This window comes from Rhinoderma darwinii, chromosome 13 (assembly GCF_050947455.1).
Source record: "Rhinoderma darwinii isolate aRhiDar2 chromosome 13, aRhiDar2.hap1, whole genome shotgun sequence".
Classification (NCBI taxonomy): domain Eukaryota; kingdom Metazoa; phylum Chordata; class Amphibia; order Anura; family Rhinodermatidae; genus Rhinoderma; species Rhinoderma darwinii.
The window spans coordinates 11312529-11330252 of record NC_134699.1 but is presented as its reverse complement, the minus strand read 5'-3'; the positions used below and the strand labels follow the sequence as shown (position 1 = coordinate 11330252).

The 17724-nt window shown below is 42.0% G+C and overlaps 1 protein-coding gene across 2 annotated transcripts in view; it reads left to right on the top strand.

Moving 5' to 3' along the window:
• Window positions 1-11153: 11153 nt before the first annotated feature.
• The window catches only part of CDH4 (cadherin 4), a 537863-nt gene continuing 531292 nt past the window's right edge, over window positions 11154-17724 (top strand). The window contains exon 1 of one of the 2 annotated variants that reach the window (XM_075845364.1): window positions 11154-11174. In XM_075845364.1, coding sequence (XP_075701479.1) covers window positions 11160-11174 — 15 coding nt within the window. In that variant the 5' untranslated portion in view covers window positions 11154-11159. Of the gene's footprint in view, window positions 11175-14234; window positions 14495-17724 lie in introns of those variants that run through there. The other variant, XM_075845363.1, reaches the window with a different exon arrangement.

The following is a 17724-nucleotide window of genomic DNA, read 5'->3' as shown; positions in this document are numbered from 1 at the left end:
TGATATGATATTTAAAAACCATTTGGCTCATTGCGACACAGCATCATTAGCGCGGTAATAAAATTCACCCTGTAGACGCAGGAAAGACATAATGGACTGTGATTACATTATTTTTCTACCATGTAACAACTAAATGACATGGACGGAGATGAGATTGCAAGAAGCATCCGAGCGATGGTTACAAGCTGTTTGGCCTTCACCTTACCATACCTCATTTTATTTACATTTAAGCAAATGTTGTTTTTTGCAGGAAGGCCTTAGATGTGCACCCCACAAATGATCTTTTATAGATGGCCATTGTTTCAATCACTTTCGTTACTGTACCTCTTTCCTTTGTTAAAGAGGATCCGTCACCTCTCCTGACATGTCTATTTTAGTAAATAGTTCTATAAGAATTCTGAAGCATCTTTTCTTAGGACTCTGCATTGAACCATTCCTCCGTTATTCCTCCTAGAAATGTATGAATAAATTGACATGGCCTTGGGAAGGAAAGCATCAAAGGAGTCACAAAGGAGCGTAGCCGCGAGCAGAAGCGTAAGCAACCAAGAACGAGTCACAAAGCAGCGTAGGCGCGAGCAGAAGCGTAAGCAACCAAGAACGAGTCACAAATTAGCGTAGGCGCGTACAGAAGCATAAGCAACGAAGAACGAGTCACAAAGCAGAAGTGTAAGCAACCAAGAACGAGTCACAAAGCAGCGTAGTCACTAGCAGAAGCGTAAGCAACCAAGAACGAGTCACAAAGCAGCGTAGGCACGTGCAGAAGCAACCAAGAACGAGTCACAAATTAGCCAAGGCGCGTGCAGAAGCGTAGGCAACCAAGAACGAGTCCCAAAGCAGCGTAGACGTGAGCAGAAGCAACCAAGAACGAGTCACAAATTAGCCAAGGCGCGTGCAGAAGCAACCAAGAACGAGTCACAAAGCAGCGTAGCCACGAGCAGAAGCGTAAGCAACCAAGAACGAGTCACAAAGCAGTGTAGTCACGAGCAGAAGCGTAAGCAACCAAGAACGAGTCACAAATTAGTGTAGGCGCGTGCAGAAGTGTAAGCAACCAAGAATGAGTCACAAAGCAGAAGCGCAAGCAACCAAGAACGAGTCACAAAGCAGCGTAGCCGCGAGCAGAAGCAAAAGCAACCAAGAACGAGTCACAAAGCAGCGTAGCCGCGAGCAGAAGCAAAAGCAAACAAGAACGAGTATACGCTTTAGTAGGGGCTCATTACTGAGCCAAGGACACTCGGATGAGTGACCCTTGGGTAGTACATAACTGCCTAACAATTCAGTTGACCCCTGCCCACAGTGGCAGACCCGCCCACTGAAGCTAAAATTAGAACATATTTATGGTTCTGTAGATATTTTGCAATTCTCTATTTGTTAACTTTATCTAGGTGTAAAAAATAAATATGTATACTCACCTCACCGCTCCTCTTAGCTACTCCTATTCGGGTCTCCTTAGGCTCCCTCAGCATACCGTATGAAAGGCCAGTCTTCGTAAATCTGCCATAATGTGTTATGCCTAGTGTGGGGTCCGAGGGGCGGAGTATGACACAGGGATTCTCTCTTTAATGTTCTTTGAATCCTTGTCATGCTCCGCCCCCTCAGGCTCTGCACCAAGAATGATACCCTGTATAAGTTTTGTCTTGTGTTCCTTTTAGATTTTCCCCTTTAGGAAGCCTCATAGTTTTATTCTATTGCTTTCTTTTTTTCACTAAATATTAAAACACATTTAAATCCTATATAGTCACCACTATAAACAAGTCAATGAGTCATTCTCACATGACTAAAGTCTTGTAGGAATCAAATCCAAGAAAAAATAAATTCTTATTAAAAGTCTCTTCTGTAAAGTTCTTATTCATATCTGTCTGTGAAAGCCGAGTGACAACCAATATGGCTGCCATTTCAGCTCCTATAGAAATTGTAACCTAGCTTTCCTAGATTCCTGAATGGAAAAGCAGTCTAGAAATGCAGCTTCAAAGCCTGGCATATTTGCCGTATATTGTACTAGTCTTGGAAACCTGTGTGACAACCCCTGTGGCAACTGCAATGACTGCCATTAGTTATCACCCAGCTTTCCCAGAGTCTGACATATCTCCCAACGGCCCGTTTTTCGCAGGATTGTTCTACGAAATGTACCTGAAACGGGCCGGGTTTTTGTGACTATGCCTTGAAAGTGGGCGTCTTCAGCGGTTTTGTGGGCTTTTCTGAGCTGATTGGGGGAAGGGCTTAAACGGTAAATAGGGATATGAATGTTCGGAGATGTGGATATAATGACGGAATAGAAACAAGAGGACAACTCAAGGACTTTTACTATTTATTTCTATTTTACCATCTTTTTGGACTCTAAGGCTACAATCGCACGAGCATAGCTAACCTCGGACATGAAGATCTGCAGTTTTTCAGGTGGACCCGTGCGGGGAGCGTGATCACGGATCCCCCATAAAGTAGGGTCTATGGAGGGATGCGTGACACGCAGTAAAATAGGACATGTGCTATTTTTTCACGGACCCTTCACACGCTCCGTTGAAACAGCACCATTGAAGTACATGAGTCCGTGTGACGGCCATTGTTTTAACGGCCGTCACACAGACTACATATAAGCTCAGAAGTTAATAGAGGAAAATAGGGGGTAGGAGGAAAACTCCAGCTCACCAGCTCCACGTTCGTGTGTTCGAGTCTCGCCCAGATCTCCGCGTCGGCCCGCGGCAGTAAGCACAAGAAAAAACAGGGTAGCATCCAGCGAGGTATAATAATATGGGGAAACTCGGTTTCCACTTTATTGAATCGTAGACAATAAGAGACGGACACAGGAACGAAATGTAGTATCAAGGTGGTTTCAAGCACGATCTGTGCTCTTATGGCTAGTTCTAGTGTGCTCACACTAGAACTAGCCATGAATAAGAGCACGGATCGTGCTTGAAACGCGTAGCCCGCTTTACACCTGCCACTTTTAACCACCTTGATACTACATTTCGTTCCTGTGTCCGTCTCTTATTGTCTACGATTCAATAAAGTGGAAACCGAGTTTCCCCATATTATTATACCTTGCTGGATCCTACCCTGTTTTTTTCTACGATCACTCATCGTCCGACCCTCTAATGGCCTCCAAGGATTTTCTAAACAAGCAAAATCTATATTCACATTACCAGAATGCTGTACACTGATCACTTAAGAAGTCATTTTATTTAAAGTTCACGCAATTATGTTTTAATTCTCCCATGGATGGGAGAAGAAGTGAAATTACAGTCGTCCACAGCAGGACAGAAGCACGCATCAGTGGAAAAGCTGTTAATTTATGAGGCAGGCAGAGCTCCACATTAGCATTCTGTGGTAATGAGGAACCACATCAGACAAGATGGGAGAAATTTTATGATTAAATAATTTCAAATGCCATAAAAAGTTTGTGCTGCTCTTCAGATTTTTCAACGCAGAGTTATTCCGTTTTGCAGGCCTCTATTAATCAAATGAGGGGTATTACGGTTGGATCATATTCTTCTGTAGATTTTTATGGCCGGCTGTGGTTTAAGCAATTTATTCAGAGCATAATGGCACCTAACAGGTCAGAGCTCAGCTCCAGATAAAGTTTCTGCAACCACTGCAAAAATAGTGCCAGCCCATTGTGACAGACCATAAGGAAAAAACACTAATCTGTGACTGTACTCGATGAGATGCCATGAAATAAAACCTCATTCACACTTGTGTATTAAAATATCGAGCGAAATACTGAAATCAAATTTGGACCAATGCATGTAGCTCCATAATGGGGTTGTCGAGGGACGGGACATATGTCACATCTACGGTATGATCTGTCAATCACACAGAGTTCAGAAGTGTTGTCCTTCATTTTTACCCTATTAATGAAATTACATGACATGACCATAAAACAATTCTATTATACTCTATACATGGAACACTACAACCCCCAACATAACCCGACCACTGGTCATGACCATAATACAATTCTTTTATACTGTATACATAGAAAACTACAACCCCCAACATGACCCAACCATAGTACGCTTCCATTATGCACCATATATAGAACACTACAACCCCCAACTTGACCCGACCGCTGGACGTGTCATAATACAATCCTATTATACTCTATACATACAGCACTACAACCCCCAACATGACATGACCACTGGACATGACCATAATACAAATCTATTATACTCTATGCATATACTACAACCCCCAACATGAACCGACCGCTGGACATGACCATAATACAAATCTATTATACTTTATGCTTACACTACAACGCCCAACATGACCTGACCGCTGAACATGACCATAATACAGTTCTATTATACTCTATACATAGAACACTACAACCCCCAACATAGCCCGACCACTGGTCATGCCCATAATACAATTCTATTATACTGTATACAAAGAACACTACAACCACCAACATGACCCGACCACTGGACGTGTCATAATACAATTCGTTTATACTGTATACATAGAACACTAAAACCCCCAACATAATCCAACCATAGTACGCTTCTATTATTCACCATACATAGAACACTACAACCCTCAACATGACCCGACTACTGGACATGACCATAATACAAATCTACAGTATTATACTCTATGCATAAACTACAACCCCCAACATGACCCGACCGCTGGACATGACCATAATACAGTTCTATCATACTCTATACATAGAACACTACAACCCCCAACATGACCCAACCACTGGACTTGTCATAATACAATCCTATTATACTATATACATAGAACACTACAACCCCCAACATGACCCGACCACTAGACATGACCATAATACCTATTATACTCTATACATAGAACACTACAACCCCCAACATGACCCGACCGCTGGACATGGCATAATTCAATCCTATTATACTCTATACATACAGCACTACAACCCCCAACATGACACGACCACTGGACATGACCATAATACCTATTATACTCTATACATAGAACACTACAACCCCCAACATGACCCAACCTCCGGACATGACCATAATACAATACTATTATACTCTATACATAGAACACTACAACCCCCAACATGACCTGATCCATGTTTTTCTGCATATGAGCAGAGTCCTGCATTTATCCTTGATAGACACAGACCACGACTGGATGTCAGCTGAACATTTCTCCCTGGCTTTCCCATCACATCACAGTTCCCAAAAAATAGTGACATTTTCTGAGAATAAAGAAAGAAGATAAAACAAAGCGCTGGAACATAAGGATGTGTTCTATTAACCAGACACATAAAAAATATATAAATTAATCACAAAACCTACAGGGAGGACAGCTGTTGGGTCTGTGTGTATTATTCTCTATCCGAATGCTGAAAATAGCAGAAAGCATCATCACAGTGATACAGCCATCAAAAATATCTCTACTTAGTGCCCCCACCAAATGCCACATTCTAACCCCCCCCCCCCCCCCCAATAGTCCTAATCCGGAAGTAGGGGCAAGGATATGGCCAATCCATCTGGTCTACCAGCACAGTGACCCATAGGACAAAGAGGCCCATCGCCTATAGGTTCAGTATTAGACACTGGACCATCCTAGAAATAGCGGGATTCTAGCAGGATTTACATTGATCCAAGGCCGAGACGACAAAATGCCCCGGATTATATTCATTTTGTCAACTCGATGGTCATTCCAGGTGGCATGGGTAATGGAATACGAAAAAAGTAGGAAAAATTTATGTTGGAAGTCAAGATTAATAAAGGTAGGGCCCCCAAAGTCAATAATGATTTATGTAGGTTGTAATGCTCGTCCTTGCAATATTTTACACTGCAGCTCTTCTTGTTCAGATTAGCTACTGGGTATAAACTCAAGCCCTCCACAGGTCTAGCAGAAAGTAGGTGCACGGAAAGCGAAGGGAATCCTGTAGATCAACTTTAAGAAATGGAAAGAAAAAGTAAAGAGTTTCTAAAACCTATATTCACAAGTTCTTTACATTAATAGCTGTTGCACCCCTCCCCCACAATGCATTTTTTTTTTTTTTTTTTTTAACAGACGTACACCTATTGTATTACTATTATGTATGTAAGTGTTTTTTGTTCAGTGTGTCCACATAAAGATGGAACTGGGACTTCAATTGTCAAATGTTTTTTTTTCAAAAAAGACGCACGCAACCTATAAGAAATAATTGAAGTCGTATGGCATCCGTAATTTGCGCTGAAGCCCCAGCCACAAACTTGTAGACGCAGATTTTCCGATAAGAAAAACCTGCCATATATTGTTTTTAGGTTTTATTATTTTAGATAAATTTGCAGCAAAAAATACATTTATCCTGATCGCTACAAGTATAATTAGAGGTTATCGTAACCCAAAATGTTTCTCCTGTGTCACTTCTGCAGTTTTTAAGGTCACTTGACTCTGGATTTGCAAATGCAGAGGAGCAGAAGTGAGCAATGACATAGAACACTACAACCCCCAACATGTCCCGACCACTGGACGTGTCCTACTACAATCCTATTAAGTGAGCAATGACCCCCTAAGAAAGCAGCCAATTTTATCATGAGGGACACAGTGGATTCTTTAGTTTTGCCTCTCCGCGTTCCTCCATAGCTTTTTTTTTCTCGCTGGCTTAGTTGTATAAGTTTATTATATTGTGTTTTTAATGGCACCATTTTGAAAAACATAATTTAGCATGAAAAGTGGATCTCTCGCCTCCCCCATTCTTCATGAAATAACAATTCAGGAGAGTATTTTCTCAGTATTATGCATTGTGCCATTCCTCTCTTATTCTTCCTGGAAATGTATGCATTTATTGACAACTGGGTGTTGGCATTCCCCTTAACAAAGCGGGGTGTCCCTGCACAGTCTAAAACTGTCTGATTAATGCTGACAATATCGGAGTATGTAGGGACACGTGCTTTTTTTTGTGGGGAATGGTAACGTCGAGTTGCCAATTTATTCATATAATTCCAGGAGGAATAACAGATGCAGAGCTCTAGAATTGTTAGGCTATGTTCACACACAGTGAGCAAAAACATCTGAAAATATGGAGCTGTTTTCAGGTGAAAACAGCTCCTGATTTTCAGACGTTTTTTTAACAACTCGCGTTTTTCACGTCCGTTTTTTGAGCTGTTTTTCAATGGAGTCAATGAAAAACGCCTCCAAAAACGTCCCAAGAAGTGTCCAGCACTTCTTTTGACGAGCCATCATTTTACGCTCCGTATTTTGACAGCGACGCGTAAAATAAAGGCTCGTGGGAACAGAACACCGTAATTCCCATTGCAGGCAATGGGCAGATGTTTGTAGGCGTATTAGGGGCATTTTTCAGGCGTAATTCGAGGCGTTAAACGCCGGAATTACGTCTGAAACCACTGCGTGTGAACATACCCTTATTTCGTGGGGGAATACAAGTATTTAGTGAAACAGACAGCTCTTCTTAACGTTTTTGTGAGTAGGAGGAAATACAAACAAAAAGCAATTCCACCATTGTTTGTTTGTTTGTTTTTTGTTTTTGTTTTTTACATTATTCAACATGCGGTATAAATAACATAATCTTTATTGTACAAGGTCACTATGATCAGTGATACCAATTTATATATATGTATATGTTTTATTATGTTTAGTCCCTTTTATTTAATAAAACTCATCAAAAAAGTTGGGTTTTTGTAACACTTTATTTTTATTTTATCCCACTCGGGGAGATTTATTTATGTTTCCCTTGTATTCCAACTCATTATTGCCTGCCAGCAACACATTGACAGACACCTACTACGCCATACCTAAGGCTCCGTCTAATAGGCATTCTGAGATATCAACCCTGGGGGACTTTATTTAGGCTCCCGGCTGTCATATAAAACCATCAGCTCCGACGATCGGGCCGCAGGGGATGACAGCCGGATGTCCCGCACTCATTATAGATTGCAGCATCTAATTTTTTTAATCGCTGGGATCAGAGTTCTCTCCAACAACGGTCATCGTAACACGAGTGACAGCCGCAATATCCATGACGTAGCTGTACGGCGCAATGCGTTTAAGCAGTGCAAACCGTGAGATACAGTTACGTCAGAGCTAAGGGGTTAAAATCTGGGGGAAAATTACTGTGTATCTGAAAAATGATGGCTACTAACTATATCTATCTATCTATCTATCTATCTACCCATCTATCTCTCTCGCTCTCTCATATCTATCTATCTATCGATCTATCTATCTATCTCATATCTATCTATCTATCTATCTATCTCATATCTATCTATCTATCTATCTATCTATCTATCTATCTACCCATCTATCTCTCTCTATCTATCTATCTATCTATCTATCTATCTATCTATCTATCTATCTATCTATCTATCTATCTATCTATCTATCTATCTATCTCATATCTATCTATCTATCTATCTATCTCATATCTATCTATCTCATATCTGTCTGTCTGTCTCTGTCTTATAATATAGCTACATTTATTCATACGTATACTGTGTAGATTTCTCTTTTTATGAAGATTGAATGTTGTGATGCTTCTCTTCAAATGGCTAACGTTCCCATGCACCCCGTAGTGGGCTCTTGAGGTCACGGCAGTAAATATAATTGACATTTGGTATTTTTCCTTTAATGAAATAAGTTACAAAGTTTAATTATATTTACTCTGGTTCCACTTTATACCGCCAGACAGCAAAACAGCAGAGAAATTGATGCTTTAAAGACAGGCCCAGATTTCCATTAGTAACGTTGACATAGTAAATGACTTGTCGGGTGAGTTTGAACTCATTTTTAATATGTAATAAAACAGCCGGGAAAACAAGCTATGTGTGTTACCAATATGGAGAAATGTTTAAAGGAGAACTCCAGTTTCTCATAGTAATTATTCATTGGGGAACCATAATATTTTTTGGGATTGTGTTGTATACTAATCAGCAGCCTAGATATGTTTGGTCGTTTGGATATGTTTGGGCTTTTTAAAACTAAGCCGTAGTAGCGATCACTGATCACCTCGGGTCCAGCTTCTCTAAACCCCGGCGATCAGTTGATAGGGCCGGGGGAAGCCCCACCTGGCCACTAATTTATCCCATAATGCATTGGTGGGTTAATCATTCCAGAGCGGGAGATGCTTGGACATTATTTATCTTGTACTGATCCTGAGTTACAGCAGGTATTAAAGTCCAGAGCTGCATTCACAATTCTGCAAGGTCCAGAGCTGAAATCTCTCAGAAGTACCTACTGGCTGCACAGAGCTCGTTATGCATTCTGGCTCATAGAAAAGGGTCCAGAATGGTTCGCCCTTTTATGATGTTTTTGTGCCCTATGAACAGGGGTTTGTGTTATGGGACAAGCCCTTTAATCGCTCAATCGCCATATTACGACTCTGTACACCCCTATATGGGCCGATTTCATATGAAGGCATATAGTTTGTTCCATGTGAATCCGACAGAAACATAAATTGTGGCATGTTCATTGGACGATGTATTTTGGCGATATTCATAATTAGGACTCAAAATTTTGCCCAGGGCCTTCAGTAATAGTGCAACTGTATGTAAATGTGGCATCACTTGCAGAGGTCATGTGACATGGGTCAATGGGTCGCATCGGGCGCTTTTGGTTTTCGAGATGCGAAGGATCAGGCGGTCCCGGTTTTTCGTTGACTGAGCAGAACAGAAAGCCCTGACTCCGATGTAAACAGAATCGTATTCACTTCGTAGCCATGGCCCAAACAGTTGTACAAGTACACAGTCCACCTAGAGGAATCATACGTATGTAACTACATGGCACGGAGGATCGCGGCCACCATAATAACTAATTTCCAACACTGCGTGTTCCAATTTCCATAAACGGCGCCATTCACATAGAAATCTCATGTGTCTATATTGATTCACGTCTCACTGAATTTTATTTAGAGCTTACATGTTGCTTCTCAGTCAGGTATTTAAAGGGGAACTGATTCGTTCTCTCAGACGTAGCACTGGTAACAATACAACCTCCATGCCCGGTCAGCACAGGATACAATATATCCCAAGAACCTTAAAGGGGCTGTACATGGTTAGAAAAACATGGCTACTTTATTCCAAAAACAGCGCCACACCTGTCCACAGGTTGTATCTGATATTTCAGCTTCATCGAAGTGAATGTGACGCAGCTGCAATACCACACGCAACCCGTGGACAAGTGTGGCGCTGTTTTACAAACCTTTTAAGGTGGTGATGAGACAAAAAGCGTTCCTACTGCCACACGCAAGTTATAAATGTTATTATACACACAAACAAGCAGTTAGAAAGACCATAAAAATCTCTTAAAGGAATTGTCCAGGGTAGAATACCCATTTTATATACCCTGTAAATTCTGAGATAATACAGGGGGCGGGGTGCTCTGTTACAAAAAGCGTATTTTGCTCTGGAGAACCGGTCCAGTCCTGTATTACACAGACAACTCATTGATGTAAATGGACACTGTGTAATAATTAATTTCCCCTGTGGTGGCGCTGCAGGGAAATTGAACACACCGCCAGGTTCCCCACTGATTACAGCTGATCGCTGGGGGTCCCGGCAGGGGGGCACTTTGTGATCTGCTTATTGTCAAGGGACTCTTCTAACAAGTACGGATTGTCCAAAGCGGAGGACCCCTTTAAGGTCCCATTCACGTGTTGTATGCTAGAAACACGCATAAATGATAGCGGAGATCTACGCCAGCTCCTGACTGCCATAGATTTCATTAGTGTTGCAGGGATAGCCCAAGATGTGACACCTTTTTTAAGAGGCGTGTGCCTCTAGATAAATTTGGCGCATATTATACTAGATTGCTTGGCAAGACTACACGGCGACTTGTGTCCACGCAACATAAAACCGCAAAGCCGCCCTGTTAAAATTGCGACTAATGACCGCGAAGATGGTCGAGCTGAAATCTAGCAGGTTTACATTTCTGCCGTTGATCAACTCGCAGGTCGCAACGTTACCCCATTCGCTATCATTAGTTGCGATGTAGCAGCGTGACATTGCAATCTTATTTCGCGCGGTCGCAACTCTCCGTGTAGCCCTAGCTTAAGGGGTTAACAACCTGCAGACATGTATGTAAATATGGAGGGGATCGTATGTCAGACATGATGTATACATCAATTTCTACTAAATAGATGGAAGCAGCCCCTCAAACTGCAGGCAGGCTGGTCACATGATTGTCAGCAGCCAATCAGTAGCCTGAATCAAGCTTCCTCAGGAATGCAGCGAGCTGAGGTAAAATGGTGACCGGTTGTCGACTGCTCGTAGTTTGTGCAGCTTTATCTTGAAAATTGTTATATTTATTCTTTCTTTTTCCGGACAGGTTGTGTCTGCCACACCAGTATATTGTCAATCACAGCTGAAGTGAGAAGGCAAGGCCTCTTTCCATAAATGGGAGGTGTGGAACAATATAAGAACGTTTTCTTTGCTTTTCTGACTGGAAAAAATTTATTTAACCACCCAATAATTTTACATTTTGTATAAAAATATACCACAGGTCTGTAAGTCACTGAATAGAAAACATAAATGCACTATAGAGTATATATATAACCTATATCTATATCATGTCCACCATTTTGATAATGGTGGACGTGATTTTATTTCTTTTTCTTAGGGTATGTTCGCACGGGCTATTTTCAGACGTTTTTCGGGCCGTGAATATTCCAAAAAAACGGCGGAAAAATCAGAAGCAGAATACGGCGTTCTGTTCCGACGGGGCGTTATTTTACGCCTCATTTTCAAATAACGGCGCGTAGAAAGACTCCCTGTAAAAAGAAGTGCATGTCGCTAATTGAGCCGTTTTTTTGAGCCGTTTTTCACTGACTTAATAGAAAAACGGCCGTAAAAAACGCTAATTTAATAAAAATAAAAAAACAGCTGAAAATCAGGAAAACCGCTCCGTATTTTCAGCCGTTTTTTGTTAAGCGTGTGAACATAGCCTTACACCGCCTTATGTCCGGCCTACATGTACACCAATAACTTGCGCCAAAAAGATCACAAAGACTCCTAGGCCTCATGCACACGAATGTGTTTTTTTTAAACAAAATTATTTTTAATAGATATAATATTATATTACTATTAGTAATAGTATTCTATATCATTAAAATAAATAAATATAAAATTTTGATATTACAAATACCACAGACCCACAAAAACACAGCTGTCTGTCAGTCCATAGACTGTGGATGGCGCCGCGCCACGCACGCTCGTCCACCGCCCCATTCAAAGTTTTTGTCATTGCTGTTGTACAGTGAGGAGAATCGGAGGGTACTCAGGACCCCGATTCTAGTGATCTGTGGGGTCCCCAGCGATCAGACATTTATCACCTTTCCTGGGCGTAGGTGATGTCAATTTTGGGAATACTCCTTTAAGGGGTTAAAGAGGACCTGCCAGCTTTCCTGACATTTTCTATAAATCCACAAGGCTGGAGCATCTGTTCGTACATCTGTATGTTGTGCCGTTCCTCTGTTGTTCCTCCTGGATATGTATGGCTCTCCTCTAGGAAAACACATAGATAGGAAGCAGCACTCAAAAAAAGAAGTTTATTCACCAAAGGTTTGCTCTGTGGTGAATAAATTCACTTCTTTCTTGAGTGCTGCTTCCCGGCTGCGTGTTTCCTATGCTTCATGGGAGAGGTCGCTCCTCTGTAGCTTGCACCAGCTGTATGGCCTTACTTTACAGTGCTGCTCCACACTTTTTGGTTTGCTATGAATCTCCCCTATATGTTCTCATTCACTGCCCCATACATTGCATCTCACCTATATATTCTTCTTTAATGTTCCATACGTTGTATCTCCCCTTAGTGTACTAATTGACTGTCCTATACATTGTATCTTTCATATATATTCATTCATTGCCCCATATATTTTATCTACCCTATATATCCTACTTTACTGCCACATACATTGTCTCCCATATATATTCTACTTTACTGCCACATACATTGTATCTCCCCTATGTATTCTTCTTTAATGCCCCATACATGGTATTTCCCCTATACTCATTCACTGTCCCGTACATTGTATCTCCCGTATATATTCTCATTCACTGTCCTGTACGTTGTATCTCCCGTATATATTCTTCTTTACTGTCCCGTACATTGTATCTCCCGTATATATTCCCATTCACTGTCCCATACAGTGTATCTCCCGTATATATTCCCATTCACTGTCCCATACAGTGTATCTCCCGTATATATTCTCATTCACTGTCCCATACAGTGTATCTCCCGTATATATTCCCATTCACTGTCCCATACAGTGTATCTCCCGTATATATTCCCATTCACTGTCCCATACAGTGTATCTCCCGTATATATTCCCATTCACTGTCCCGTACATTGTATCTCCCGTATATATTCTTATTTACTGTCCCGTACATTGTATCTCCCGTATATATTCTTATTTACTGTCCCGTACATTGTATCTCCCGTATATATTCTTATTTACTGTCCCGTACATTGTATCTCCCGTATATATTCTTATTTACTGTCCCGTACATTGTATCTCCCGTATATATTATTCTTTACTGTCCCGTACATTGTATCTTTCCTGTATGTTTTTCTTCAGTGTCCCATAAATTGTATGTCCCCTATATATTATTCTTTAATCTGATACTTTGTATCTTTCCTGTATATTCTCTGTCATTACATTGTATGGGGCATCTTCTCTATATTTTTTCCTTCATTGCTGCATACTTTGCATTTTTCCTACTTATGATCATCCCTGAGCCCATACATTGCATTTTCCCATATATTTTCGATAATCGTCCCGTGCATTGCAGCCCCCGTTTATTCTCTCATTGCCCCCATATTCCCTCATTGCCCCCATATTCCCTAGTCGTGCCCATCATATGCCCCTTTTTGTTACACATCTATACCATGTCCTACAGTCACCAGAAGCTGTTTCTCGTCTTTCCTCCATGTGCATGCTTCCTTTGCTGCGGATTACTGCCGCTTCTGTACTGTAGTCCCTGTCTCTCCTGTAGAAATACTCCCCTCCATACGATGATCGTGCAGCGTCTCCTGATTCACCGCTTCTCCCTCTCCTGTGCTATCATACTGCAATTTTCCAAGCTTCCATTAGGAGCGCTGCCGAGCAGTACGAGCAAGTTCTGTCATTCACAGTTCTTAGAGTGGGCGGGACCCTCCTTTCAATCAGCACACTGGGTGGGGCGTGGCTTTCTGTCAACGTGCTCGGCCTTCCTGTCACTCAGCGAACCCTGTGAGGGCGTGACTCTGTTCTCAGTACCGCCGTGATGGGCGGGGCTCGAATGTCAGTGAGCAGGAGGAGGCGGGGTCATTGCTGCGCTCAGCTGGTGCAGCCCGTTCACCTGCAGCTCAGAGCGGGGGAGAGACGGGGCGGCAAGCGGCAGCGCCCGGGGGCAGCGGAGCCTCCATATCGGTATCGGGACGTATTGGACTGGAGGGAGGACTGACATTCCAGCAAATACTGGGGGACAAACTGGTGACTTGTCTGCTAGGATCAAGTGTCCTGTCTGGGTGCAAGATGCCAGGGGTTCTGCTGCTGCTGTTGGCTCTGCCAGGGGCACTAGGGGTAAGTGGGCAACCTCCTCTTACCTTGCACTCTTGGTGTATTGGAGAGTGTTCTGCAATGTTACTCTTAGATGTGTACATGACACCCTGGCACCTCTATCACATTCCTCTCAATGGACGTGTAGAATGAGTTTACCTGCATGAATCGAAAGGGTTAACTGAGGATGGTAAATTAACCTTAGCACGGAGGAACAGAGCTGCTCATGGAAAAGACTCGGAAATGGAGCTGGAATGGTTAACTACCCATCTGTACCTGTGCACATTTGCAAATGCCAAGTGGTCATTGGGCATGGATAGATAGAAAGGGTTCATTAGCTCTCTATAGATTCCTGTGAGTGCACGTAGACAAGACTTTACTCTGCATCTTTGTAGAGAATGAAGTGGCGGGTTGGAATCAATGCTTGTAAAACTGTTCTTGTATATGCACCATGTGAATGTAAAGGGTTAATTTGGCAAGAACTAGGGATGCTTCATTACACTTAGTTTGGATGGATGGAATAGACTTGACTATACAGCTGAGATGGCTATCTACCTTGTTCACATATGGCAAGTGGTGAATGGGTATGAATTGAAAGAGTTAAGTGCCCTCCTGTATGTATTTTGTAATGTCTTGGTACCAGAGCAATGATTTGACTAGTTTGAGTAGATACGTTCAAAATGATACATGTATATGCCTCATGTGAGTGTAAAGGGTTAATTTAGCTGTGCTGGCATCACTGAGGATGGCATTGCCATCCCTTGTGTGGATGAAGGGTAAACTGGGCATGTTTCTCTTCGCTGTGGAGGCTGCAGAAGGGCAAGGCTGCCTCATTGTTGATTTCTGTCACAGTGTCTCTTGAGGTGGAAGTTCAGAATAGGGCACACAGGGCGCTCACTGTCTTGGACGGAGTCTAGTGGAATCTGTGAGCACTTTACATCCTTAGTAGTAAGACCATGTAACCTGTAGATGGGCGATATGGCCACCTAGATGTAATGCCGCCTTTTGTGCACAGAGCCCACACTGATTAAAACAATCTAGTGACATATTGGCACTGATGTATCAATACTGAGCCCTGATATGTGTGGGTTGTAGTGTCAGACTCAGCATCTCTGCCATCCATCCCCACTCTTCTCTATAGCAAGCAACGCTGGAGAGCTCCAGGAACCAAATCATCTGCATTATCCTGCTTTCAGAATAAATGATCAATATGAGTGGATAGTTTCACTGTCAAATAAGACGGCTAATAGAAGGTGGCATTTTAGAAGCCCTGCTTAACCTCCTTTTCAGTGCACCTGTATTATGCTTTGTAAGTACATAGGAAGTCCGTGCATTGCAGAGAAGAACCAGCGATAACTAAATAACTGCATGATCTATCTTTGCAGCTTGTAAAATAGAAATCACTACACAGTAATTTGCAGAAGTTAATAGATTGACCAGTTGCACAAATGCAGGACAATGCAAGTAAATAGCAGCAGAGAAATGTGATAAAGATTTTCTGCTTTTCAAAAAGACTGAATGCAGAAAAAGAAAGCCTGGATTGGAATCCTCTGCAGATTCCTCAGCTGGCTGAATGGGATGGCAGTGATAAAGATGCTGCTGTGTTACCACTGACACAAACATTTCTGTGCTTTGCAAAGTGTCAGTGAGCCGCCACGGTCTCTATACAGCACACATGTCCTGTGACCTGCAATGATGCCTGCCAAGAATGTAACCCTTGAATTCACTGCTCTGAGAAGTGGTGGCACACAATGTGCCTTGTCACTGAAGCACCACCTTGTGAAAAAAAATAATTATAATAATCATACACTTTCTGAACTGATAACTTAAGTCCTGCTAAGGTTCTGTATCAGACACAAGAAGCAAGATGTCCCTCTCGGTAGGCTGCACAGATTTCTCCTCATTGGAATTTTAAATGACACTTCTCTGCTGAAATCCTTTTTTCTGTTCCTCTCTGGTTCAGTGACCTGAGCCGGCTGAGCTGTGGGTACTACACGGATACCAGATAACAGCCTCCAGCCTGTCCATTCCAAAAATAATGAGAAAATAAACGCTTGATAATTCCCAAGGAGAATATTGTTTCTTTAAGACAAAATCATTGACATCTGTATTAAGGACACGTCTCATGTGAACTTTGCCAACCTGTACCCTTTTTGGCTTGCTGGACTGCAACTGCTGGCTGTTTACCGATGGAGATGCAGAATAAGTCTGGTTGACTTGTGGTATGGCAGCAGAGGGGTTAAAAAAGAACATTAAGTCTATAATAGAGAGCATTAAAGATGAATTAATATCCTTGCGTTATTGGCAACCTAATAAGTGTCTAATAGTATTTATATTCAGTATATATAGGGCATTGGTCTCCCACCTGTGACTTTCTAGCTGTTGCAGAACTACAACTCCCAGCATTTCCTGACAGCCATGTTTGGAATTGTAGTTTCACAACAGCTGGAGCCACTAAAATAGGGTTATTAATATAGTTTGATCACGTTATTTATTGCATATTAGTATTTCTGATTCTACGGGGGACTATAGAAGTGAGGGGAAAGCTTGCATTGTGTTTGTGTACTATGATTCCTGACTATTCTGCTTCCATAGAAGAAAGTTTCTTGGGTGCAAATTCTTTAAAGCCCAATGCTCCCCCAAAACTGCATGGTCTTTCTTCATTGCAATTTAATACGTACTTATACAGGAAGGGCTAGGGGGGCTGTGTGCCAGGGGCTGCTAAATAGACTCTGCCTTGACCAGGGTATTTAGATATGGGGCTAGGGCAGCAAACTAAATCTTCCCCTGGTAGAAGAAATGCCTATCTATGACTCTATCTATAATAACATAATGCCTTGCTATACAATCCGCTCTTCTATTACCCATCCACCATGCTATGGCAGCCTATAGCAGGTACAATCTATCTGCATATTCATGGTGGCACCAATGGCGTATCTGTAGTTGGTTCTTGATGTTTATTTGCTCAAAAGAAACAACGTATAACTATACCCTCCAGTTTATAGTCCCTTAAAGTTCTGGACCTTTATGTTTAGTCATATCTGTTGCGTTATGATAGAGTAGCGCTGTCTGATTTTATTACCAGCTGACACAATACCTGGCGTTCGCAATACAATGATGGGATGCAAACTGTTGGGTTTGCATTCAATAGCAGTGCACGAATACAGAGAGAGGCTTTTTAGGCAAGTAATAAACAGCCATACTTGTAGCGTTCTGCTTTTCTGCACTTAGCGGCTTTCAGATGTACTTTTCAT